The sequence below is a fragment of the Lissotriton helveticus genome, chromosome 7 (assembly GCF_964261635.1).
Source record: "Lissotriton helveticus chromosome 7, aLisHel1.1, whole genome shotgun sequence".
In the NCBI taxonomy this organism is placed as follows: Eukaryota; Metazoa; Chordata; class Amphibia; order Caudata; family Salamandridae; genus Lissotriton; species Lissotriton helveticus.
Window position 1 is genome coordinate 1,719,570,658 of NC_136068.1, and position 27,584 is coordinate 1,719,598,241.

Genomic DNA, 27,584 nt, shown 5'->3' on the forward strand with positions numbered 1-27,584 from the left:
GTTGAAACTGCCGGTGCCCTTAGTAACTTGACTGCTGAGCTCCAGTCGGATCGTCTTATGACCCTTCAGAACAGGGTCGTGTTAGACGTCATACTTGCAGACCGAGGTGGGGTATGTAAATTGATCCAATCGAGTTGCTGTGTTTTCATTCCAGATAAAGCTCCAACAGTGTACCAGGCCATCTCCAAACTGCATAAGATTTCCGAATCTATTCATGTGGATAAAGGAGATTGGTCATTTATGGGATGGTTCTGGGAACTGATATCCGCCTGGGGATGGAAAATTCTTATGGTCGTTGGGATGATTTTAGCCATTCTTTTCCTGTTCTGTCTGTGCGTGCAGTGTGCTCCTGCAATATGTGGCCTATGTGCTACATCATGTGTAAGGAAACCTGTATCAAGGGACGAGCTAAGTAATAGGATGATGCTACAGCAACATCTCAATGACTTTAGGAATATAGACCTGGACTCAGATTAGCATGAGTATAGGTTATTGCCTACGTAAGGGCAAAAGGAGGGTTTGTAGTACTTAAAATTCTGGACCCGTGTTATAAACATAATCGTATCATGACGATTTTTAGATCAGAAGACCGAGAATGACTAGTAAACAATGTACAAGCGTTTTTCGTCATATTCAAGTGACTATTTCACCTTGAAATCGTAGTTTTCGTCCTGAACCCTTGGGTTCCATTTTGTGTACGGCAGCCATTTTGTGAGTTGCCCTCACATAGGCCAATGAATTAAGGCCAAACACTGTTCCTGAAGGACACGTACACCTTCTTTGACTTTTCTTTGACCTGGGCAAGCTGACTCCACTGCCCAAGGCCAAACCTGTTCGGGCAGTTCCTCTCCCAGTGGCCGAACGAGATAGCATCAAGGCACAACATGCCATAAACCTTTCATCACACACAAACCACGCCTAATCTTGCACACACCTGTCCCTGTTTCCTACTTTATGACTTGCTTTACGAGGAGGAGGTGCCCATTTTTATTGGGGGTCCACCGATATCTGATGAAAATGTTGGGCCTTGCCAGGTAATTTGTTGTGGACTGGACAAACTGAAATGTGGGCTTGTCATCATGACTCTGCTTTTTCTTTGTAGTGAAAATATGTGAATGGTCAACTGTAAACCTAAGAATGTTTGCCTGAAGCATAATATTTTGTATAAAAAGAGAAGACTGGCTTTGTAAGATTGAGCAGTCTCCTGAGAATATTCACCGTGTTGTACTTCTAGGATACCTGTTACTTGGTTGCAGCCAATAAATTCGATCTTTGACTTCACCTAGAAGACTCTGAGTTTCTGTGGTCTAATCAGGAAGAATCCGAAGTCTTAGGGTCTTAGGGTGTACCCTGACACCGCTGGGTTACCGGTTCAGTACCGGTTCTGAAAAACCCAGTACTTCAGGAATGTCACTTAATCCAAATGAATATTGCCAGGATCGATAATCACTTATCTGCTTCGGTCTACTAATCATTGCAGCACACGTATTTTATACAAGAATAACGCTGGTTCAATAAATATATTGAAAACGTCCCACTGTATATTCTCTGTATACCTCTCTGAGAATAAGTGAACACAAGTGACTAAGCGAAAGGTTCTGTACCGTTTCCACGATCCCTGAGGGGTCAGGGTTGTCCTGTTCAGTCGATGCCAGAAACCATTCGCTCCCTGGTAAGGTTAGGGGGGCTTACGGTGGCACTGTGAGCTGGCTGATCTCTAGGCCAAAATAACCTGCAGGGGTGTCTGGAATCAGTCTAGGCACCAAGCCCCTAGTTTATGTTGTCCAACAAATGTGCAGTTCCTACAAGTTAGTAGGAACTATACCACAGTGGAAGCCACGCTCCAGGTCAGTGTTCAGAAGACATGGCTAGAAAGGAACTGATATCAGCGAGCAGAGGCGGTGCTTATATGGGGCTCAGCTCTGTCACTTCTTGGGTGGTATCAAGTCAGCACAAGAACGTTCAACGCTACCGAGCTGCGCAAGGGAGCACTGCAACTTAACTCTCTGGATCCAGATATGGCACCTGGTAGATGTTCTCAGGTGAAGAACCTCCAGGTAGAGGTATCCATTAGAAACTATACACTCCAATAAGGCTGAAATATCAGAGTTACAGGACTTCAAAGTGGACTTCACCGCCTCCAGACACTCTCCCCACTCTTTCATTTATCTCAGGGTTTATGAGCTGAAGTTTGCAGTATGGACGCAGCACTCTCCCTTCACTTCTCTCAGCACACAGGGATCTAGGCTCATTTAAATTTCACACATCAGTGGTGGTACTGCTTGGGGGATCGCCTTGAACCTTGCAGCAGGTGGAGGAGCAGCGGTGGTGGGCAGGGTCTTTTTGCACAGGACAGTCCCGTTGGAGGTGAGAAGCTGGGCTCCAAAGATCATTCAGTCCAGGCGGGCCACAAGGAGCCTTTAGGTTCGGTCATTCCAGTGAATCTTTGGTTAGTCACGTGGAGTCCTCACTGAATGGAGGCAATTGGCAGTTCTCTTCACATGGCAACACACATCCTGGCAGAGTCCTGGGTCATAGCAACAGTAGCCCAATAGGGCGTGGACGTCTACAGCGTCATGGTTGGCAGGAGCTACCTTCAGCACACACTGACACAAGGCAACAGCCTCTGATGTTCGGAAAAGGGCTTGCTCCGAGGCACATCTGAGGCAGTGCTAGGTTCTCTAGTCAGAGGGGTAGCACCTCTGGATTGCAGTCTACTTCCTTCGGGTGGTCAGGACTGGCGTAATACGGTCACACCGCCCACTGTTACACCGCCCACTGTCACAGTCATACAACAGGTGCCACAGGCTGATACCTATTCCTGAATTTGTCATGCCAGACAATTGGACACACAAGCGCCATTACCTTAACGGGGAGCTCACACGGAGACCGCCTGACACACTTTGGCAGTAATGTGATTCCATAGACAAAGCTGCACATGTTAATCAGTACTTTTAATCGTGTCGATTCCTCAAGTTATAAGACTCTGTTGGATAGACTTCTGCAACAGGGTAAACTGCTACATTCCCTTTACACAGTCTATCCTTAACGCTGGGTTGGTGCTTTGCTGCCCACTCACTGAGGCATGGCTCCTTAAATCTCAATACAATTGAGCAATTGTTACTTAAGATTGGATTACGGGTGGTGCCCCCTCACCTCTGGGGAAGTGCCTGTCTGGCACACATCCAGCCCTTGGTTATGCAATTTCCTCCGACTAATCGGAGGAGTCCCCCTTCTTGGTTGAAGAGAACTTCAATCTGAAACAACAAGGCCACTTTTACACAGAGGACAGGTGATGTGGATTCCCTGACTGCCTTTTCAGAACCAAGCGAGTTGGGACTTTTTCATGTGTCCTTCATAGGCTGCCTTCAAGACTCATTCTTTGCCTTGAGTGATGCTGAACACAGCAGAGTTGTGACCGAGCTGGAGCACCCACAAAAAAGGCTTAAAGAGGGAGGAGCCTTTACCTTAACTATCAACAGCCACCTCTAACAGTGATCAGGGTCTAAGGACCCTTCACACCATGACAACAATCCCATCCTATAATCATCCAAATGGAATTTCCAGGAAGACTAATTGGCAGCCTTACGTACCAGGAAGGCTCAAATCCAATTTCCATGGGGACGCCTGTTTTCTCTTTCCTCACTTCAGTGTCTGGGTTCTCCCTCTCCAGTTTTAGGAGTGTCAGCAATACACTTTCATTGCCTGGGAAAGTAACTACACCTTTATCTTGTGCCAGTGAACAGGCCAATGGCTTCCAAAATTTAACCCACTGGTCTGTGTCACTACGGCTCTCTCATACACCCATGTGCCACACACTACTCCACTAGCACATGCTTAAGCACACTGGATCTTGGCTCTAGGATTCAGGGTTTACGGTTGTAGGAAGCTGGATCTTTATATAGGGGACCAAAATGAGTCCAATCACACACCAGCTCGTTAACAGAGGCACAAATGACACCCCAAATGCTCTCTTTTGAGGGAGTGTGGGCAAGCAGTTTGGCATATCCGGGAAACACAAAGCAGTTGGGCATATTCAAGAGACGCACAGTTAAAGAAATCCGGCCCCAAGTTATAAAAATAACACACACTTTTATATAAATTTAGATACCAAGATAATCTGAATCAGTAAGTACTTTCCAAATTTTTACAGTTTTTATAAGTTAGCAGTTCAATTTTTTGAAGCGGTTATGTCATCCTATGGGGGGAAAACATGTACTGCATTCAGTCACTTAACAGTGACTTACTGGACTGTTCTTTTGGACTTAAGGTGAGTATGGGGCAAGGTACAAGCCCACACCAACAGGTCACCTCGGAGCCTTTTGGGCGTCCAGGTGCAGAGGTGTGGTACATCATCGGGGTTCCCATTCACTTCAATGGGGAACACTCAGGTCGGAAAGAAGTTGCAAGCTGGGACTGGGGGACCAGTCCAGGGGAACCCACAGGGGGGGAAGGGGGAGGGCGGGGGAGGGGTTGACCCCGAAGATGGTCGGGCACATAGAGACAAAACACACAAGGTGATGGATGGAATGTTGCACAATGGCAAAACATTCAGCCCCAGTCACAGATCTGGGTTTAATCCATCGTTATTTTGCTAACCATGCCACCCCAGTTCAGACATGGCCATATGCAAATCAGTCATGACCATGTGCCTCATGGGAACAGTCCAGACTGAACTGCCAAGACCTGTCTTCCCTGGAGCGGAATCAAGCATCCTAGGACCGGTTTCTGGCTATCAGCCGTCTTCAGCCAGGATAGCTTGACTCCAGTGGCGTAGTGAACGCGGGACTCATGTCTGGGCATACCCTTCCCACATAGGGTGAACAGCAAAACACACAAGGTGATGGACGGAATGTTGCACAATGGCAAAACATTCACCCCCAGTCACAGATCTGGGTTTAATCCATCGTTATTTTGCTCACCACACCACACCAGTTCAGACATGGCCATATGCAAATCAGTCATGACCATGTGCCTCATGGAAGAGTCCAGACCGAACTGCGAAGCCATGCCTTCCCTGGACCAGAATCATGCATCCTAGGACCGGTTTCTGGCTATCAGCCGTCTTCAGCCAGGATAGCTAGAGACAGCAGTAGTCCACTTCTCCTCATGCTGTAGGGATCAGGTGCAGTGGTGTGTTTTGGCGTATGGTTCGGTGCTGGAGTCTCACAGTTGGAGGTGACCTGCAGAAAAAGGTTGCAAACAGCGACTGCGTCTCTTGTGGGTCTCAGGACCCCGTGCGTCACCTCCCTCGGACTCGGATACAGAGGTACTTTGAGGTGGCGACTGGCAGCGGTTGGAGGCTCACTTCTTTGTTTTTGGTTCTGCAGGAGGAGGCAAACAGGACAGCTGGCCCACTCTTTGTGTTGGTCTCACTGTCCTTGAAGTCCCTTGACATGCAGGTTGGTTTTCCCCAGAGTTGGTGTCCGGACTGGACATGGCTAGCTTTGATTGCTGCAAAGAGTCTGGGACTTCAGGTGTTGGTACTATGCAGCTCTGGTCGGTCCTGGCGTCTCCACATTTGGGAGAGGACACAAATCTGATCTCTAGAAGCCTGGTGACCTCTTCCTGGGCAGCTGCGTCTATCGGTAGTCCTGTTAGGTGGGAGGACGGTAAGCCAGACCTTGCTTCTTTGGTGACTGCTGCTGCAGGGGAGCAGCTACTCTACTCAAAGGGAGTTTCTTTGGTGATTGGCGAAGCACTGGCAGCTCTCTGGGTTCTTGGAGTCTGCACAGCAGCAGGACGAGTCGGTTTCTCCATGAGGGTCGGGTGTAGCAGGCAGGGTTGGCATCAAGTCAGTTGTACTCCTCTGTTCTCAGGTCAGCAAATGATTCAGTCCACTTCTTTTGGTCCATGAAATCAGAAGCTCTGGTGTAAAGACTCAATTTAGGGGTGTTAACGTGAGTGAGGGATATTAGTCAATGGCTACTTACCCCTGGGGTTACTACACCCCCTAGATGACCACTTACTTTGGGGAGTGGGCATCACCATGTCTCAGAATTCCTAATTCAACCACACACAAGATGGTGGAATTTCTAACGTCCTGTTCACTTCAGGCTGCTCAACCCAATGGTGTGTCCAGCCTGGCAGTGCAATACGCCTCCTGTTTAGCTACATTTCCCACCTCTCCTGGTGCCAGATGGACCAAGGGCAGGTGGAGGCATTTCCCCATCTGGGGAAGGCTTAGGCCAAATATCAAAGGCAGCAGAGCCCTTTGAAGCCTCTTGCCTTGATATGTTATGTTATGTTATGTTAATAACTTTTATTCGGCGCACAGCTGCCCCAGCGAAGGGGCGTCCTGGCGCCTGATCAGATACCACAACACAACAGGTCAAAGCTGAAAAGAAGAAAAATCAAGAAACAGAAGCGAAAAGGTGAGTCTTAATGGCGCGTCTGAAAAAAGTTAGGCTATCCAAGGCACGGATGTGCACAGGGAGAGAGTTCCATAGATCCGCCGCCAAGACACGAAAAGAGCGTCCACCCATCCTACTCAGTCTGAACCTAGGTTTAATCGCCAGATGGTGAGATTCAGACCTGAGAGACCGGGTGGGAACATACGGCGAGATAAGGCCAGCAAGAGCAGGGGGAGAGGAAAGCTTCAGAATCTTAAATGTCAGACAGAGGGCCTTAAATTTAATTCTCTGTCTGACCGGAAGCCAATGAAGGGAGGTCAGGACAGGGGAGACAGAACAACGTCTCGGAAGGCCTACAATGGCCCGTGCAGCAGCATTCTGCACAATCTGAAGCCTAGTGGCCTCAGCCTGATTCACTCCAAGCAGCAGAGCACTCCCGTAGTCCAGCCGAGAAAGGATATGCAGATCACCAGTCATCCTGCTTGGAGGAGGTGTAAACACCCCCTGCCAGAGCAGGCATTGTGGGGCTCTCACCTCCTTGGGGGGGGGGGAAGGGGGAAGCGGGGTCAGAAACTAGTCTGTGGTGGCAGGCTGGACTGGACCAGTCGGTGAGCACACTAGAGGACTAGCTGGGTTCAGGGGGTACCTCTAAGGTACCCTCTGGGTGTATGTATGAATAAATCCATAATTGGAATCAATATGGGTTTATTAATAAGGGGTGTTTGATAGCAAACACAATAGGTTTCAGTGAAGCCATTATGCAGCGGGGTAACTCATTTTGACCAGTGCAGACCTGCTCACTTACAGTATCTAGTAATAGAACTAGAAATCACAGGGGGCATATCTGCTCATGCAGATATGTAATCACATAAAATATAATGCACCTCGCTTTAGGGCTCAAAGGCCTGTTGTAGGAGTGGCTTGCATAAATTAGATGCAGTGACTTTGGCATGACAGACAGGAGTGTCTTATGTCATGTTTTCCCTAATGGTTTCACCATGTCACGCAGACTGCAACGGCAGTCTGTGTGGAATTTGTATGGGGTCCCTTAAGGTGGCATAAGATATGCTGCAGCCCTTAGGGATCCTCTTTAAAACCCACACCCTAGGTACCATTTATTAGGGACCTACAGGGGGGGCTAAAGCCTTTAGCCAATTGTAGCACTATTAGACATTACCTTGTTTTAAAGGAGTGCTGCCACGGAGGTCTGGTTAGCAAGCCTTAGTGCATGGTCAGTCGAAAAAAACATCTAGTAGCTAAAAAAAGGTTCAAAAAGTGGGAGCACAACTGCAACAAAAGCCCAGTTTCCTACAACCATGAGCAGCGGAACTTTGGGTAAGCTGGCCTGTAGACTTACAGAAAACAGGTGTCCTCTGTCATTCCTTTCTATAGAATGTCTCTCTTCTTAGCCTCCACCCTCTGCATGCCTTACTGCTCCAATCAGAGTGTAGTTTACTATACACTGAATACCAATTTGCATTATGCTCTATCAATGTATTCCATCAAATTGCCCTCAACTCATACATCCTAAATTCTCCTTTGAAACTATATCCCTGAAACCTAACAATAAATAATCTCACCTATTCATCACACCAATCATGTGCATGAACTCACACTAATGATCACATCTGGGTCCTATTAATTTAATCTATCACAAGGAAACTGGAGTAAATGCATGAAATAGTTCCTTGAGAGCATATAACTAATTCCAATAACCAACAATAACTAATAGAAATTAATAACCACGGAATGAATCACTCAACTTTAATTTAGAGAAAATCCCAGTTTGTGAAATGGGCTCAGACTGGTGTTGGTGGATTTCACAGACGTCAAATAAGAGTTGCCTTTAATCAACCAGTTTTTCAGTTACAGAAATACCTGAAGCCGATGTCACTATAAGGCGGCTGCACCTGGATTCATGCACTAGATGAAAATTAATGGTGCTACTTTTAGCCTGGATAGTGGCATCCAGCTCCTTGAACTGAAGGTGATTTGCGGCACTTGGGCTAGAACAAGATGTGGAGATCTGCACCTTGGAGAGCTGTGGACACCAGAAATTCTCCTGCCTTAATCAGAAACAGAATTGCCTGCAACATGCTTACCCAAAATAACTGCTTGGGAAGGGACTTGTTCAGTTGCCTGAAAAGGCATTCATTATCCTAATTTCTTGCTGAACAGGTAAAAAAGTGAGGTAGAATTATTTTATTGCATTGGGATCTGGGTGAGACTCTAGGACCTACTTTTTCTCCACAGGTAGTATTTCTGACAGTAAGAGGCAAAGAAGCTGATGCACCATACTTTTTGGCGAGCACTGTGGAGGTTTTTAGATACATTCTAATGAGTGGCCAACAAAACACATCCACGATACAACTAGCGACTGCCACAATGGAAAACAGTGAATACTGCTGTCGCTAAATGGACCATGTGAGATGGAGAATTTGTTTGAGGTGCTCAGGTCTTCAAGCTGTTAACATCTTGTGATGTTGCTCACTCTGAAAGGCTACCTTTTTTAACCTTATTGCATGTATTCCTGTCCAGAAGAATGCACACCTTAACCATCCACGACACCCGAGGACTCCTGGCAGAAGCTTGTAGTTGCAATGTCCATGGTGGCATCTACCACAGTTGAAGTGGCTCTCTGCCCCTTGATCAGAATTGCCTTCGCCTCTTCCCTCTTCTCACCCGGATTAAGATCAATATTCGGTAAGTTGTGCGACCCGGTCTGTCTGTCATAGAAACTGATATAGGCAAATGTATTTGCTGCTTTAATGGACATAGCTACCAGAGAGCATACACATTAGCCAAAAATTACCCATTTTCCCCGAGTTGCTGTCCAGTGACGCAGCATATAGAGATGTTGGGTTGGTTAGGTAATCTTCCCTGGGCCACTTGAATTACCAAGTCTGCTCTGGTGTGTGGCCTATAACACAAGCCGGCTTTTGTCAGCTGTCTTATACTTCTCAAATCTTGGTGCTAGAGCTGGGACTAATGACAGTGCCTGTATAGTTTTTAGCCCTTATTCCCAAATAGGGTCTTTGATTGGAATGGATTTTACAGCAATTCTTGCCATCTCCCAAAAGTCAAAGGAAGCAATAGGTCTCTGTGACAACGACAAAACTAAAAACGTTTGCAAGCAACAGCGTGAAAACATGCAATATCGTGTTGTGGGTGCAGAGGCAAAGGTGGGATATCAATCTGTATGCATGTAGAATGATCCCTCGAACGATTCTTTTTAAATGTCAGTACTCATGAGTTCTATCTGAAATTAAGCATGTTATTTAGTTTTGCTGTGAATCCAAGGGTGAACCACTCTGGTCGTGTAGTCCCAAACCTCAATACCAACAGCACATCCCAATTGCTGGTTAGTTTCCCCTTTTGGTGAACTGCACTCCATGTTCATGTAACATGTATTCTTGCTCCATACCATGTTCATATCTCCACAAACCTTCAACTACATATTTATTTCTTTGGATGCCATATTTCTTTTTCACATATGAATTTGTTAAAAATGTACTCATTCAATAAGGCTTCTAAACAATTGTGTGCCTTTAACACATGAATTTCTGTTCCCCAAATGCATTTTGGGGGCAGAAAGAGCCCTTCGTCAGGGGGTTTAAAGTAAATCGCCTGACACTAAAATAAATGTATACTACAAATCTCATCGCGTACTCCCTTAATTTGCAAACAAAATTGTAACGGAAATGAAAAATAAACTATTATTAGGACAGTGGGTTAACTGAAAGCTTCAAATATTAAATGTTAATCTAAACAAAAACAACTCCAGATATATTAATAAAAAAAATCATATTTATAATTATTATCTTAGAAATAGTTCATGTGCCACTAGGTGCTGTGTGAATGCTACAAAGTCTGTGTGCAATGGTAATCCTCAAACCATAAACTGATATCACCTAATCATAAACATGTAGTAAGTCATCAAAAACATGTGGTTAAAATGCATGCTGTGACTTTAATGACCACGTACTTGTTAAAATAAGATGTCGCAAGGGCAATGCTAGAATAGCATAAGAAATCCAATGCAGCCAAAAGAGTCTGACCGTACCGCATAGGACATTCGAGAATAAAATGTTGAATGCCCTTGTGTATCATGCTTTATTTTAGCGCTTACCTACTATAGATGAATACACTGCTAATCTCAACACCTGCATGGCCTCTCAGCTTTGTGTTTGCTATAAAACACCAGGAATAACAGGTTCTGAATGTATTGCTCTTTCCTGTTCTGGACTTCGGATGTATCCAAGTATCATCTTGGAGAGGTAAATATCCTGTGATTTTCTAATCGCAGGAAAAAGTAAAACACTAGTTGTACATGTGGTCAGAGAGCTTATACACCTCTCATAGTACCAGAATAGACTAGGAAACCTACCCAATGCACCCGCAAAAGTGGCCTATACTTTAGGAACGCCATAAGTGTTAATTCCGAATATCGACACTTATCTTGTTGCAGAGATTTGATCACATTAAGCGCCATGCTGGAACCATTTAATGTCCTGTGATATTCAAATCTCACAAGAGGTCTACGGCCTTTAAAATCAAAGTTCTACACCACGCCCACCTTTCGTAGGAACAACACAGCATATTGTGCATAATCTACAAACTGGAAGTTATAACTACAAGTCCTTTCTGTTAAAAACATTATTTAAACTTAAACCGATTATTATGGAGCAATTCAAGTATGAAAACATCTAATGACTGGTTTTCACAGAGGGTTAAAGCAAGTAATCTTGCAGGATACAAGGAGTGATCCAAATAAATCATTGGAAGGGATTTAAATGGAAAACCTCTTGGAGACAAATATGCTTGTGATGAAAGCACCCAGTTGTCTAGTTTATATTCATGGGACAACACAAAATACCAAAGGGTAGAGGATGCACTAATAGGAGATTGAGCAGCCCTGTGAAATCAACTCAAACCACAGAGTGGGTCCTAACAAAAAGCAATAAAAGGGACCACATGACTGACGATATGTTGTGACTGCAACATTTCATATGGAGCCCTTGCAGAAAAGGAGGGCTGCCAAAACAGACAGCCCCTAAAGCAGACAAATCCAGACAATGTATCGCTACATGCAGAGTGCCATCACCACCTGATGCCCTGAAATACTAATCAAATGAAGGGAACTAAGGGGCATATGTAGTTAATTTCCATTTTGCGATTCCCAGATAGCGATTTTTAAGGAATCGCTATTTGAGAATAGCAAATTGGAATGTAGGTAAAAAGTCGCAATTTTTTGCGAATCTTAAACATTCCTTATTTGCGATTAGCAAATTGCGAATCGCAATTAAGGAATGAGTATCCCATTCATTCCTATGGGCCAAAAGGCCCATAGGAATGAATGGGGATACATTCTCAAATTGCGATTTTCTGTGTGAAAATAGTAATTTGAGAATCGGAATTCCAAGGGTGCCAGGGTGTCCAAAGGACACCTGTTGCACCCCTGGAATGTGCCTGTAAGTACATGTGGCACACAGACATGCCCTAAGGGCATGTCTGTGCGCCACATGGCACTTTGAATTTTTTAAAAAAATGCATTTTTGAAGGAAATCGCAAAATACCATCTACTTGAAGTAGGTGGTATTTTACGATTCCTTATGCAAAAATCGCAATTTTTAAAGCACCCCTACATAGCATTTAAGGAATCGCAAAATTGCGATTCCTTAAATGCTTTAAGCAAAATAAGGAATCACAATTTTTGCGATTCCTTATTTTGCTAAGTGGCACCTACATATCAAAATGTGTTTTGCGATTCGCAAACGCCGAAGTTCGCCGAATTTCGGCATTTGCGAATCGCAAACGGCTACCTACATATGCCCCTAATTGTATAAGAATCGACCTAGGACTAAGCTGACAAATGGGGAGAGAATTACATTCTTAGAGATTAACTTTGGTAAGGAGCCTATGAAATGTTCTGACGTTCTCGTAATGCATTCTCCCTAATATGTAAACACTGATGTGAAACATTTGATAGGACTTAAATACCAAGTAAAAGGGCAATACTCGCCGCTGGATCTCCCATACTAACCTTATATGGAGGAAATCGAACTATCTGACAGACCTCCCGTAGGTTATAGACTCCTGGGGCTTGTGGGCTGTCCAATCTGTAAATGGACAGCTCTCGTATTGGGACACGATGCAGCCTGCACAAAAAAACATAAGCAATAGAAAACGCAGTAACAACAACCAAGAAACTGCAACATGGATCACCAGCATCAGTTAGGAAATCCAAGAAGTCTGTGATGCAACTAACCTTCTCTTAAATCTCACTGATTCTTCTCACACATATCAGTAATTATCAATCCAACAAACCTTAATACTCTGCAGAAAAAGTGGAATGTTTTGATCTCTTATAACCAAATATATCAAAGCATTGGCTGTCTCCAAAAGCAGATGCTTTAATGCATAGTAAAGATTGCATGTAGGTGGTAGTGAGTGAAATGACTCAGTCAGCTTTGGCAGGTCAATTACAAGATAACTGCACAATGGGCAATGTCAGTAATTCGGGTCAGATGGCCACAGGGCAATCAGAAGTTAGTGGGCCCTAAATCTAACCACTGGGGTCTTTCGCTTCGGGTGTCCTGTTGGTCTGCGGAACCCCACACTCTATGGTATTGGAGACTGAAGGTGTAGCTAGCATGACTGAGATTGAGCTGTATTCTCCCTGCGGCCCATAAATCTGCTCACTGAGCTACTATAGAGGAACAAACGGCTGGTGCATGTTTCAGCTCTGAGTCCTATCGTAAGTTAGGCGTTGGCAAGCATTATCCCTTAAACTATGACTCTTGCTTTTTTGTTGTTTTTTAAAATTCGGTTTAGAGTGAAAGATATTTGTAAAATAAAGCAGGCCATTTATAAAGACTGAAAACATTGAATTCAATGTACAGTTTTGAAAAACCTTAAGATGCGTATATTTTGTTTCAACAATGCAATCATTGGCAAAGCAGGAAATGTTGCCACTTGCATTAAAAGGGTTAAACCTACTGACTGCCAATGCTTCTTTCTGTAAAGCATTCGACAGCCTTTAGGACATAATCGTGAAAATGAAATCTGCATTAATATATCATTTCCAAGACTCAATGTGTTGCCAATTCTCTTTTTTGGTATAGATTGCCAAGGTCTGGCCCACTCTCCGGATCTGAAAAACTCCAGGTTACCTTTAATACATGAGAGCTATAGTAATGGTTCCTGTCCTGCTTTCCCCTTGACATAGGACCAATAGCATGCCACAACTACCAACCAGAGGCTTGCCAGGTTCAGCATACAAATCTTAGAAGAATCACAGCTTTGTGGCACACTGAAAAATAGGAAGGGAACAAAGAAAGTATTGCTACCCAAGGACATCTGGATTGAGATAGGTACTATTAAAGGGCACTTTAATATCTCTTACACTCCTCTAAGATTATAAGTGCACAGGGTCAGCATCATGGTGACAAGACCAGTATCTGATAACCCAAGGAGTGCTCATCACCTAACGATTCCCACAATGGTCACACACAGACTATGCCCACACACCCCAGCTAGAAACACATCAGACAGGTCACAAGGCATTTCAGATGGACACAAGTCTATGCAACATACTGTGCGAATGCCACCTCCAATAAAATGCAATCCGCTCCTGCATACAGGAAAAGATACAGTAATTTATAGCATAGACATCAGCAGGTCTGGCACCTAAGAACACAGAACAAGAATAGCACACGCAAGACAAATGTCACACATTCCACAGAGCATGGGCAGCAGTAGTGCAAGCTTCATTCACACACACAACTATTACATCACCTGAAGCAGTGACCTGCCAACCAAGGAAACACTGGAACACTGTGACATCAATGCAATGGATTCAGCATGCAAACTCAAGCAGCTCTCAGACAGCAGGAACAGGATAAAAGGGAACTTACTCATCCAGCGTCACGCGTTGGAGAGAGGAAAGATTTATATTTCTAAATTGCTGTACTTCTTGATCCACGGCTCCATACAGGACAGAAACCTCAGGCTTCATTTCATTCACTGGCAGCACCACCTTCATCTGTAAAAATTGTTGGACCTGACGTTTGGAAGTGGATAAGAGGATATGAGTGATATTAAAGCAGAAGTGAAGGAAATCACTAAAAGGAAATGCTTTTCAGAAACAGAAGATGGATTCACTTTTTGTAAACCCGCACCGACCACACCTCCTTTGCGCCCCAGTCAACAGTCTACACACCCACCTAATGACTTGTCATTCCTACCCACCAACTAAGAAGAATCTTCCCCAACATCTATCTTAAATCAGCACAGAACTCCACCCGGCCTAATGAGAGCACATCTCATCATAGTACCCATCGACACCCTCAACTCCACCAACTGTAGGTATTACCTGCCTCATAATTCCATTAAAAGGTGTCTCCCTACAAGCGTGGCCCTTACTTTTATCAGGATTTTATATATTTACAAGTGTGCCATTTTCCCTCAGCAGTCAATCCACTACCCTTGTATCGTCTTAAGTGATAACAAATAATGCCATGCACGTTGTAGGAGGGTGGCTTAGTATATGGTGCTCACTTATGTAAGTGTAGCACCCTGCACTTATACAGACAACCCTTATGGTGACTTTAGAAGTCTTAGACAACCTTAGAAAGCTCTCTAAGTGGTAGCTGTGGAGAGCAGCTGCCAGGCTTAGTCCAGAAGGAGTGTAAAGCAGCTCGTTTTTACCAGAACTTAATCTTATTGGCATAGGTTAAGTGAAAAAGAACCACAGACTATTTATAAAAAATATGCATTTATTTTAAGACACTCACTAACACATACCAATATCTCCTACACTGAGATATAACACAATGCATGATGATACTTAGCAAATAAAACAGATAAGCAGCCTAAATACACAATGGTTTCCACGGGGAGACCAAACTATATATGACAATAGTGGAATGCAAACCACGACTCAAGACCAGAGTTGACCCAGAAGGTGTAGAAGAGCCGGGGACCCAAGGAACCACCGAAGGTGAGTACCTAGGAACCCCACGGAGGTCGTGTGCAGAGTGAGAACACGACCGCTTACTCAATTTAAGTCGATGGGTAAGTCGCAGTTGCAATTTTAAAGAAGGAGCCTTCCCAGTAGACACGGAGGAAAAAAAACCCTGTGGAAGATAAAAGGTTGGAGGATCACCCCACCCGTGGATACCCTAGGAAGCAGGATACCTACACCAAGGAAGCCAGGTGCATAGGTGCGAAGCAACATCGAAACTGCCATCGAACCCTATGGAGGACTTCATGAAGAAGCCGCTGACGAAGAAGGTGGAAGTGTCCGGTGGAACCCCAAGGGGGATTCAAGATGAGAAGTACCTGCAAGCAGAGGGGACAGAGTCTATACCACTCAGGAGTGACCAGGAGGCACGGAAGACGAATTACCACAGATGTCAGGAGCGGAAGCTGTGTGGACCAGGCGATGCCGAGGAAGACCAGGACCCATTCACAAGCTGTTCCACATCAGATGTTGAGAGCCAGGAGGTCGGTGTCCAGCAGAGGCACCAATGCACCTTAGCAACGGCAACAGGCGTAGAAATCTAAGAAGGTGCAGTGTCAGGACCAGCAAGGTCCAAGTGACTCACCACTACTAGGTAAGTCAGAGCAGGCCCAAGTAAGCAGGGGAGCCCACTGGAATCAAATAAGTCCCTTGAAAGGACCCAAAGATCTCTGGAGACAAGAGTCACCCAGTCTCAGCAACGGCCGACCGACGCAGTGCACAGGGGCTCGGTTTCAGGGGTGCCAACGAGGGATACTGGCCTCAGACTCCGTCTAAATACAGTGCAGGCCTCAAGGGAGCTGTAGAGCCGCCATCTGTGTTACTGAACCTGTTGTAGTCCATAGGATCAGCAAACCGGTCAGCTAAGTTGCGGTGCCTGCAGATGCAGGGAAGTGACTCCTTCACTCCAAGTGAGATTAATTCGGGTGTCTTGGATGTCAACAGGCCCGGAGAGGAACCTGTATGGAGAACGGTCAAGGACGGTGCAGTGGACCTGCAGGACCATGAGACCTCGTGCAGTCTGAGTCTTCCCGGTTGCAGTCTCGGTTCCTAAAGCGAAGTTTGATGCGGTCAGTCTGACACAGTCAGAGTGTGGAAGTTGATGCAGAGTTGAATCAGAATCAAATTCCACAATGAATCTAGGGAACCACCTTCTGGTAAGCCCTTAAGTACCCTTAAGAAAGGGTTGGGATTGATTCAGGGGTCCCTCCCAGAGGAGGGGCTAGAGAGTGGAGAAGATACTCCCATGCCCTTTGCCAAGTTTCGCACCAGAGCTGGAGTCAACGTCTCCCATATCTGGTTTGAACTTGAGTATGCAAGGAGGGCAGCAAATGTGCCTCTCAAGCAGTCTCATTGGTGCTGGCACGCGCCCCACCCTGTCCCAATACTATAAATCCTGTCTGGGAGGTGGTCACTCCTCTCTGTGACAGGATACCTATTCTTCTGCCTTCCCCTGCCCGAGTTAGGCTCAGCAGCAGCAGGGCAGAATCGGGTATCTGGTCGGCAGCAGCCCTAGCTTGCCAGGAGCATTAAGGTTCTCCCAGAGGAGCTTTACAGTGCATGGAATCATACCTCCCACACCGTTTACGGTGTAAGGGTATGATTCCAACATCTTTGATACCAAACATGACAGGGTTCGTTACAGCCAGTTTTGAGATGGTCATCGCGTAATGACCCATGACCACTCTATATGTCGTGATGGCTGATGCACTTACAACCTGGGAGAATGGACTCCGAAGGCTGCAGGGGTGCCACACTCATGCAGGGGCACCCTCACACTTAAAACCGAGAACCCTGCCTTCAGGATTGAAAGGTCTGCCTTAGGGGTGACATGGGTTTTAAGTGCAGTGACCTCAGATATAAGGATACCTATATCTGTTGTAAGTGGTGCTAGCAACAGCTCACACAGGCTGCAATGGCAGGCCTGTAGTCATAATTTGTAAGTGGCCTCTCATGGCTGGTATAATACATGATTCAGCACATGGGAGACCCCTGGTGTACCTATGCCCTGGAACCTGGGAACCATATACTAGGGACTTAGAAGGTGTTGGACTTGACCCTTTTTGCAGGGTCATCCCTAAACGTTTTGCCTTTCTCCTAGCCTTTTTTCTGACATGGTGTTGGTGGTTCTAGGACTCTGGGCACTTTAGCACTGCTGTTCAGTGTAAAGTGCATGTGCTCTCTGTGTTACTTATGGTAAGATTGGACTACACCCGTTTGGCCTATTTAATTTACCTGTCAGTCCCTTGTAAAGTGGTATCTCATATACCCAGGGCTGGTGAATGAAATGCTACTGTTGGGCTTGCAGCGCTGATTGCGCCACCCACCAAAGTAGCCTTTCAAACCTATCCCAGGCCTCTGCCATTGCAGGGTCTGTGCACGCAGGGTTACTGCCGCTGTCACGTGGCACCTAAAGTGTGTGCAATGTCTGTGACCCCCCCTTTTACTACCCGTCAGTCACCCTTAAGGTAGGCCCTTGCTAGCCCTATGGGCAAGGTGCATTGTAAGTAAAAGGTAAGACATGTACCTTAAGTGTGTGACATGTCCTGGTAGTGACAATCCACCATTTTGGTTTCTCACTACTGTGAGGCTGCCCTCCCATAGGAATGAATTGGGGATTCCCGGATAAGAGTTTCAGTGGTAATTCCTGATATGAGAGGAGCAGCGTGGTCACGTTTGGTATATTTGGAATAGTGATAATAAATGCTAAACAATGGTGGCGCAGATTTATTATAACTATTTTAGAAATGCCACTTTTAGAAGTTAGCATTTCTGTGTGCTATGTGTCTGCCTGCTTGATGTGGAGTGCATGTCTGGCTTTTGAGTGACAGGGGCTAGTGAGGTGTGTGTGTGGCTCCAGGAGGGTTAGGGAGAGTCAGCACAAGGCTGAATAGGGCATCTGCATTTGTGGAGTAGTAGCCCCCTGACCATGAATAGGATTGTGCCTGCCCTAGTGAATGCTGGCTCCGCCCCCCTTTGGTGAGTCGGATGACAAGCCCCCACCTGACAAAGGGAAAGAGGAGCCTTGTAAACAAAGTGCTCCAATTCCCCCCCTGATCCAGTTTTGGCTGGTTCCCCCAAGCCCTGTGCCAGGGCAGACAAAGTAAATATGTAGTATAAATGTAGGGGCTGTGACCCCATGTTTTTTAGTGCTGTTCCTTTGCTTACCGGGGCTTGCTGCTGCTGGGGGCCCAGGAGGAACCGCCTCGAGGGCTGGACTCCCTGCACGAGGACCCTGTTTGCTGGCCTCCCTGAGCCCAGCTGGCCCCTTGGACCTTTTGGAAATCCAGCGCCTCGTGGGCACTCTGACCTTATTGGCCAGGTCGAGAGGAGCATGTTTGTCTGGATTTGCAGGGCTGTGCCGCAACAAATATAAAAGGATTCCCCACAATTTCTGAGGGCAGCAGGCGCCCACACCACTTTTATGTGTATTTTATCAGTGGGAGCCCATCCCGCATTGTGGTGTCCATGACGGGTGCCCACCCCGCACTTGTGAGGAGGAATCACCGCCGCGGCGCAACACAACAAGAAGAAGCGCGACAAGGAAGCCAGGCAAATTGCCTTACGTTGGGCGGGGTCGACGGGAGGAGGTTGCCAATAGTAGCGCAGCCGGCCGGAAGAGCAGGCCAAGTGATGGCCTGCTGCAGGGCAGGGCTGAGCTGAGAGGAGCGCCATGTTCCCGCTTGAGAGTGTCGGTTCCTGAAGACGGGCGGTGAAGTTTAAGAGGTCCCAGCAGTGGGACCTCACGGAGCAGCTTGTCGGTGCCCGGGGATTGGCCAGTGAAGACCTGCAGAGTCCCCTCAGAGAGCCCGGTGATTGGAGCCAAGTTGCAAGCCTGTTGGGTGGGGGGGTGGGGTGTCGAGGCAGATGGTCTGTGCCTTCTCCCGTAGTCGCTCCCGGGGCACAGAAGTGCCAGTGCCTCTTTGTTTTGCCCACAGCTGTACCGCCGTGGCGGACAGCTGCAACGTGGGATTTGAGTCTCAGTGGGGCCCACAGGGCACAGTGAATGCCCGGGCCTGCATTCATTTTCACAGCTGCACCACCAGTTAGCGGCAGCTGCAACGACTGGCACATTTGTTTTGAAGAGTCCCAGTGGGGACCCAGGAGGCAGAGTAGTGCCAGCGCCATTCTTTCCTTTGGGGGCATTTCATTTTAGTTCGTGAAGTAAAGGAGTGAGATACCCTCCTCTGCCCTGGCGCTTTGCGCATTTTGCTTGGCTGCAGCTACACCCTGACATTTTGGACATAGGGCATTTGAGCCCCAGTGAAAGGCCAGTTGGCCTGGGGTCAGTTTTCAGTGTGTTAGGTCCCATGATTAGGGCATACTGTGTTTATGCTGGTGATGCTTACTGCCTAGTGTGATTTATTCTTATGAGGTTGGCGCATAATGTGTTTTATGCCGAATGTGAAGCTTATTGCATAATTTGAGTTATGTTGCATAATATAATACTACGTACAGTATTTTGCCAGTAGTAACTGGTTGTGTGTTCTGAGGTCATTTTTATACCAGTAGTTACTGGTTGTGCATTATTTACTACTTGTTACCAGTGCTTTATAAAAGGTTCTGACAGTGGCCCGATTGGCCCTGCCAGTGTATATAATCCCCTGTAAATATTGCCTAATGCCAGTTGGCACAGTGTATATTGTGTGATCAGTATTCTAATGTGTTTTGGATAATACAAAGACTATTTTTATATAACCTTGTGTGGAGTTTCTTTTGTGGTGTGCCTAGTGTGTTGCTGCTGTGTGCGTTGCACAAACGCATTACACATTGCCTCTGGGATAAGCCTGACTGCTCGTGCCAAGCTACCAAGGGGGTGAGCAGGGGTTATCTCTAGTGTGTAACTCCCTTGCACTGACTAGAGTGGTGGTTTCTGCTTGGCTTAGGTGCATGCCCTAGCCAACCAGAAATCTAATTTTTAACAGAAGGGTATACCAGAATCCAATCTGGAGTGCACCCAAGTACTAACCTTGTCCACTTTAGGGGAGAAAGCATAAAGGCTGGGGTCCTGGTTAGGAGGATCCCAGCCTGACTAGTGAGAAACAGCATAACACCAGGCAAAAGGTGGGGGTAACGATAAAAGCAGTTCCTACTTTCCTACACACATCAATTACATTGTGAAATAAAACAAACTCACCTCTACTTGGCTCTTCTTGAGTTCCGCTTTGCTGCAAGAGTTTCCTGCAATAAGGATCTGAATCTGCTCCTGTTTTCTAGCCTGGGACATAAAAGCAAATAATTAAACTAGTTTAAAGCAAGAACAATCCCTGCCACTGATTATTGTAAACACCCACTACAAATCAACCTTCCAAACTTCCAACCCCAATACAATCCAACAACACTATGTGCCAAACCCACAACAGAAGAACCAGATTCACTTCGATTTATTTTCTGCTACCGTAACTAATCTAACACGACTCACTGCAAGAGGTATTTAAAAATGAACTAGTTACATACTTTCAGTAATACTTTCTTTCTTGGATACTCTATCTTACAGCAGACTTCACCTTTTGAATCACTCAGACCTACACTAGATCTTGACATTTTTCATTCAACAGCTGAGTGTTTGAAGGAGGTGTAGTCCCACCTCCAGGAGTGGTTATGCAGAGTCACATTAAGGTTCAATTATGTCAGTTTCACAAGCAATAGCTGGGCTCTCACTTGCTGATAGATGGACAAATAGAGTACCAGACAGGGTATATTCACCATAAATACTCTACCTGTTCAGATGTATACTCCTAACAATGGATTCCTTTTGAATCAGTAAAACGACACTACCCACACCAAGATGTGAGTCTGGGGAGTGGGCTTTCAGCAGGACCCAACGCCCAAACGACCCTCCTTTCAAACTTGAGAATCCAGACAGTACCTGGTGAAAGTATGGGCAGATGCAGATTGATGACTTTGTATATGAACAACTCAGGAAGGTGCCTAGGCAAGACAGCTTTTTCCTGGCCAAGGTGTAGTGCAGTGTGACACACAGAAAAATACCTTCCTGGCGCCAGCGAGTCCAACAAGAGTTGGTAATCCATGTGGCGCTTGTGCTCATATCAATGTAGAAACTAAGGGCTGGAATAGAATCTAACTAGTGAGGCCTCTACTAATCGTTAGAGGGAATGTGGAGAGAAAATAAAAGGTACAAGTTACAAAATCTCCAACATACCCCTCCCCCACCCGTTAAATCATCAGTCAATTCCCTTCGCATCATACACCTGTCCACACCTTTCTCGACAATCACACAGCCATTGTGCCAACAACCCACTCCGTGGGGCAGGCGGCGTTCTGAGTAAGAATGCATGCCAATTAACATCCTTATGGAAGTCCCAGTTAACCCCAGCAGCAACATTCACCGTTTCCAGCGCCGAAATCAAAAGCGCACCCACCCATCTAGAGTCGGTAAACTAGCAGTTCGCGTAAAAAAAAAAACCCTATGACTCCGCCTCAGCTGCTCTGCCCTCCCGCTCCCCAGGTAGGTGTGGCATAGCCCCCAGAAGTTCTTGGGTCTACTGGTGGGGGGGGGAAGTAGTTCGCTATAATTTTCGGATTGCGTACAGCAGTACATCATGTCATGTGCCCATCTCTGGGTGTTGGTTTGGGTCCCCGCATCCAACAGCAAGCCACTACTCTGCGCACTATTAGAAACCCCATGTCAGCTAGTCTACGAATTGCCCTCGGCAGTCGCTTAGTGTATCCCAACAACGCTATCATGGGGTCTGGAGAGATGACCACTTCTGTGACAACGCTGATTTCCTCAAAGATCTTGGACCAGAAATCATTGATTCCCGGGCATAGCCACGCTAGGTGTAAAAAGTCTGCGTCTGGTGCATGACACCTCTCACAGTCCGCCGTGGCGCGGAGTCCGCATCTGAAAAGCCTAGCTGGCGTATAATATATCCTATTCAGGAATTTAAAGTGTATCAGTCTGTGTCGACCATTCAGTGAAATTTTCTTGGTGGACGTGCAGCAATATGTCCAAGTGTCATCGTCCAATACAGTCTGTTAGTCTGACTGCCAGGCTAATCTAGCTTTAGTGTACGTCTGTTCCCTATTCGATTGTGATATGTTGTACAGGTGAGATATCAGCTTCTGTGGTGAGCTCGTTTTTACTATATGAGTGAGTTCTTTTACCTCAGGCGGTTCCGCCATGTCGCTTCCTAGGAGGTCCACAAGAGCATGTCGAACTCTGAAGTACTGGAAGCGCGTCAAGAGCGACGGCGGTTCGAGACCAGACGTCACCTGTTCCCAAGTTTTAGCCACTCCGTCCTGAAACAGGTCTCCAGCCGTCGCTAAGTTGAGTTTCAGCAGTTCGCCACCACACCCTTCTCGCACAGTGGAGGCAGCCATCTCGTCCAGTCAATGGGCATGATGGGGGAGTATAGCAGTGCTCCATTCTGCCTCTGGAAAAGGTCATGCCACGCATGATTCGTGGCTGTCAGTGAGTCCAGGTTCCCCGTCCTGCGGCCTGGAGGCTCAAAAATTGTGTACGGCAGGGATAGAGGACTGGCAAATAGGGTCTCCATTTTAACGTGTGGAATGTCTCAGGCTCCATGTACCCAGGAGTGTAAATGCGCGGCCTGCGCCACTCGATAGTACAATTCTAGGTCCGGCGCACCGAGTCCCCCCATCTTGTACGGTAGGGTGAGTAGTGACCACCGCGCACGAGGTTTGCCGCCCGCCCATGAGAATTTCGTCATCACTTGCTGCAGGCGTGTGAAAAATCTCTTAGGTAGAACCATCGGTATATTCATAAACAAAAACAAAAATCTGGGGAGTACAACCATTTTCATAATGGCAATCCGTCCTAAAAGCGAAAGCGGGAGCCTGCACCAGGCAGTAACATCATCCTCCAGTCTACTGAAGGCTGTACCATAATTTGCTCTGAATATGGTCTCTGCGTCAGTGTGCAGATGGACTCCCAGGTATCTAATTGGTTCGGTGGTCCAAGTGAGCGGGTATTCCATGTCAATGGGCTGTGTGACAGAGGTCAGGGGGAACAGGAAGCATAATTGACATAGAAGGGAAACACTAGCTTTAGGAAGAAGAATATCTTAGCCCTAAGCACCACTTTGCAGTTCTCGGACGCAAGTGCCTAAGTGATTACAAAAAAGAAGGCAGTTTTAAGATCATTTATTTCATGGTAAAACTATGTATGTGCTGTAGCATGTACATCAAAAAGGTATGAATCAAATGAAGGTCACATTGAAGCCCAATGAAAAGTATAGGCAAAAATATACGCTTGAGCACTGAAAATAAAATAGAGAAAAAAAACACGCATTTGACTTGAATACAGATGGCTGAAGGCAAATGTAGAAATGTCAACAGGGCAGACAGGTAACCTTTAATAGCGCCCACAGCAAAACCTTACTGTGATAAGGGCAAAACAAAAAGCACATCAGAAAACAAAGTCGAAATTGAGGCAATGCGTCTTGTAACCACACCAGGGCACAAACTTAGCCGAACAGCTAGAATAAATGGGCCCAGTAGTCAGTCACATCTACCATTTCTGACCGCAGGCCAAACCAAATCATGTTGGTTCTGCTCAATCCTGACGCATCGAGGAATAGTGTGTGGAGGTTCCAATGCCTACCCCTTCTATATTGCTAGGACAGCAGATCCTCTGATGGGTAAACAATGTTATAGGGATTAGATTATGCCTCCATTTTAGTTTTCCCTTCTAACTTAGCACCCTTTTGAAAGGGTGGCTTGAATATGTTTTTCAATAACACAACAACATGCCATGCACAAATGTATTAACACCTTGGCTGCCAAGGCTTTCCCCCCCCCTGCGCTGAAGACCTTCATTTCCCATTGTTCATGACAAGGTCAGCTCGTCATAAGCACAGCTCCAGTGTACTGCATGACGAGCTGACCTTGTCATTAGCATGGAAGTGGTTAAAGTTAGACACGGTTATTCTGTTGTATGCACTGTTAGTTTTAGGGACACATCTTAAAACGCAATGTCCTTGCTTTATTTTGTGAAAGTAGAGGACTCTTTTCTTCAGACTAAGTATAGCTGTTGTTTTGTGTCTCTTGCACAATGCGAGAAGGCTGGTATTTTATTACTTAAACACCATCCGTTTCGAATTCAGGCGAGAGGCACTTCACACCGGAGTTAGCATGGATGTTGCAGAGAGCTGTAAATGAGATGAAGATCCCCAAGCCCCAACATACATTATGAGAAAGGAAGATAGCTGGGTGGGCAGCGGTGTGTGGGCTCTGTCAAGGCACTGAGACATTACACCAAGGTATGGGGGTTAGCTCATTCCAACTGGGTCTGGATGGCAGGTACTCCCACTACACTCTCACTAGTGTAGGGGTATTAGTGATAGACAGTAGTAGTTTTAGGAATAATCAACGTGGTTGAATTATTTGTATTTTTCACCATTTTAATAATGCTTATAACCATGATGTGCCTCTTCTGTTTAATAATCGCAGTTCGTATTTTAATTACAAGGATTAGATCTTTTCAATAAACATTTAAAAATTTGCTATTGTTTCTTCTCTTTGTGAAACCCTGGGAATGCAAACGTGACATACAAAAGGGTTAGATATGTTTCCACACATTCCTTGGGAAAAAGGATGGTCAGGTTTCATGCTGCCAATAGCATTTATAACTTTGGAGGTTTAGGAGTTTAGATGTGGAACTGTGAGCTAGCCGGGCCAACATTTACTGATAAGAGAAGAAACAGGCCCTGTATTATGAAATGTTGTTGATCCAAACCACAGACCTAGTAAATTCGTAGGAACAGTGTGACAAGATGTGTTGAACCACTTCAAGGTGCAGACGCCGATTGCGGTCAGCAAGAGGACGCAAGCTGAGCTCATTTGCTCTAATACTGAGAGAGCCAACCAAGTGATTGACAGTCAAGGCTATCCCATGAAGTTCTAGCTACTGCCAGAGTCTCAAGGCCTTCAGACACAATACATGAGTCTTAATGCTACCCTGTTTGTTACAGAACTGCATGGTGGTTGGTTTGTCTTTCAGAACTTGAACAGGCCTGCCCACAATGGAAGGTAGGCAGGCTTTGAGGGCCAGCAGAATGGCATGAAGCTCCAGAAGAGGGATGTATTGTTTCAGCTGCAACCAGAGGTCTCAGATTGCCTCCTCTTCCAATTTTCCTCCCCAAGCCCAGAGTTGTAGCCCCGGACTAGCACCTCTGGATGGAGCAAGGAAATCGATCTGTCGCAAGTCAAATTGGTATATGTCATTCACCTCTGAAAGTCCTGGCAGTCTTCTCAGAGATGTTGTCCAAGAGGCACCCCCAGTGTTCAACCCGCTAAAGGCGCAGTGTGCACAGCAGAACCAGCATGTGACCATAGCAGGATCACAGACAGACTATCCAGGACTCATTGAAAGGGGAAGAAAGGTTTTCATACCACTGTGTTGAGGACAGTCCAAAAAATGGAATCCTAAATGGGCCGAAGTTGGGATTTCAGTTGGTTGATTAAGTACCACAGGGTTGACAGCACCAAAGCAGCCATCTGTAGATGGTCTGCGACTAACCGAGGTGAATCTGCTTTCAGCAGCGAGTCGTTGAGGTGCGAGAACACATGCATCTCTGACCTGAAGCCTGTTGAGGAGGCTGGGAGGGATAGCTCTGTCAGTAGGCAGTAAGCCCTGAGAATAACTCTGGACAATACAATACTGGTAGTGAAATTGGCGGGCAGATGTAGGCTCTGGCCCAGCTGTCCTTAAAGCACACACAACGAGATGATGGACGGAGCGCTGAAACTTTTCGGCCACTCACCCCCAGTCACAGATCTGGGTTGAATCCATCATCATTCTTTAGCTCACTTCGCCACCTCGGTTCAGACCCACCTATATGCAAGTCTTGACCCTGTGCCTCATGGGAACAGTCCAGCCCGAACTGCGAAGCCAGGTCTTCCCTAAACCGGAAACAAGCATCCTGGGACCGGTTTCTGGGTAACACCCTTCATCAGCCAAGCTAGCTTGAATCCAGTGGCAAAGTGAGCAAGGGACCCACGTCTGGGCCTACCCTGCCAACTTAGGGCAAACAAAGCAAACACAAGGAGATGATGCACGGAGCACTCCAGGATTGAGTCTGCTTTCTGTCGAATGAGCCCTTCGAACGGCAGGTCCATCAAGGACGCGTGAAAGTCTTGAAAAAGCCAGTGGCACGCATCCAAGCATGGCAGGCAACAATACTGGTGTCCTCGGCACAGCCAATGCAGTCAGCAATGAAGAGAAAGGCTAGTAAGATGTATCTGGCCGCACTCTGACCATCTTGCATCACCTGTGCCAAAGTGTTATGAAACTCCTCAGGAAGGGTGGGCAGGATCTTGCTCGCCACGTGCCAGGGTATGTGTGGAAAGGTCAAAAACACACACATCTTTCAAGCACCCAAGGGAATAGAGCAATATCAGATGGAGCTGGTGTTTCTGGAACCGAAGCCGGCAAGAACCAGTGTGGCCTGCCACAAAGGAATGGAGGATCAGACCATTATTGACGGGGGTGGGCAATGAAAGTCTGATTCGAAGTCAAGACTGATCCGTGGCGCTCAAACACATGGCTGAGGGCTGCAGCGTAGCCTCTTTAAAGGCCACAACCTGCTGTGGAATTGATGACAGCCCAAGGAAGACCATCTTTAACCTCAGAATAGGCTCAGAGTCTGACAACACTGCTGAAGTTAGGTCTTGGAAAGCCAATTGCACAGCTTCTCCCAGGAATCAGAGCGGTGGAAAGGAGGGGGATCCCTCCCGGACTTCTGGTGCTTAACCTGCGACTTGTCGTTCAGCCTTGCCCTGGCCTCAGCCAAGGAAAGTGACATGGGCTGGGACAGACCCTTGGGCTTCGACAGAGACCAATCATGGTTCTTGGGTTTAGCGACCTACAGCTCTGTGCTCCCAGATGGCTTTCAGATGCATCAGGGAGATTTACCACAGAACATCGAGTCACACTTGGTGCCCAAGAAATGTGTGGGGCTGGGGCTGTATGTGAATTCACTAGAAAACGTTTTCCTTGAATTACAATTTAATGGAAACAGTTTCATCGAATTATGGTTTTAACACGGACTTGTTTTATCAAAAACGTTTAGAGTAATACATTTTTCTCGAAAAAAGGCACATTTTATTCCGTTTCTACTCGTGCATGTGAAGCAGCAGTTTAGAATGTTGATCTTTCGTCAGATCAACTGTTATTCTAACTAGAAGGCAGCAGAGGGCGCAGTACGACAAGACTTCTGTTAGCT

The 27,584-nt window shown here is 46.3% G+C and overlaps 1 protein-coding gene across 1 annotated transcript in view; it reads right to left on the reverse strand.

Moving 5' to 3' along the window:
• The window catches only part of HAUS5 (HAUS augmin like complex subunit 5), a 264,940-nt gene that overhangs the window by 107,042 nt on the left and 130,314 nt on the right, over positions 1-27,584 (reverse strand). Inside the window, exons 14-16 of the mRNA XM_078655427.1 lie at positions 20,513-20,593; positions 14,270-14,415; positions 12,397-12,511 (exon numbers count right to left, since the gene is read on the reverse strand). Coding sequence (XP_078511553.1) covers positions 12,397-12,511; positions 14,270-14,415; positions 20,513-20,593 — 342 coding nt within the window. The remainder of the gene's footprint in view (positions 1-12,396; positions 12,512-14,269; positions 14,416-20,512; positions 20,594-27,584) is intronic.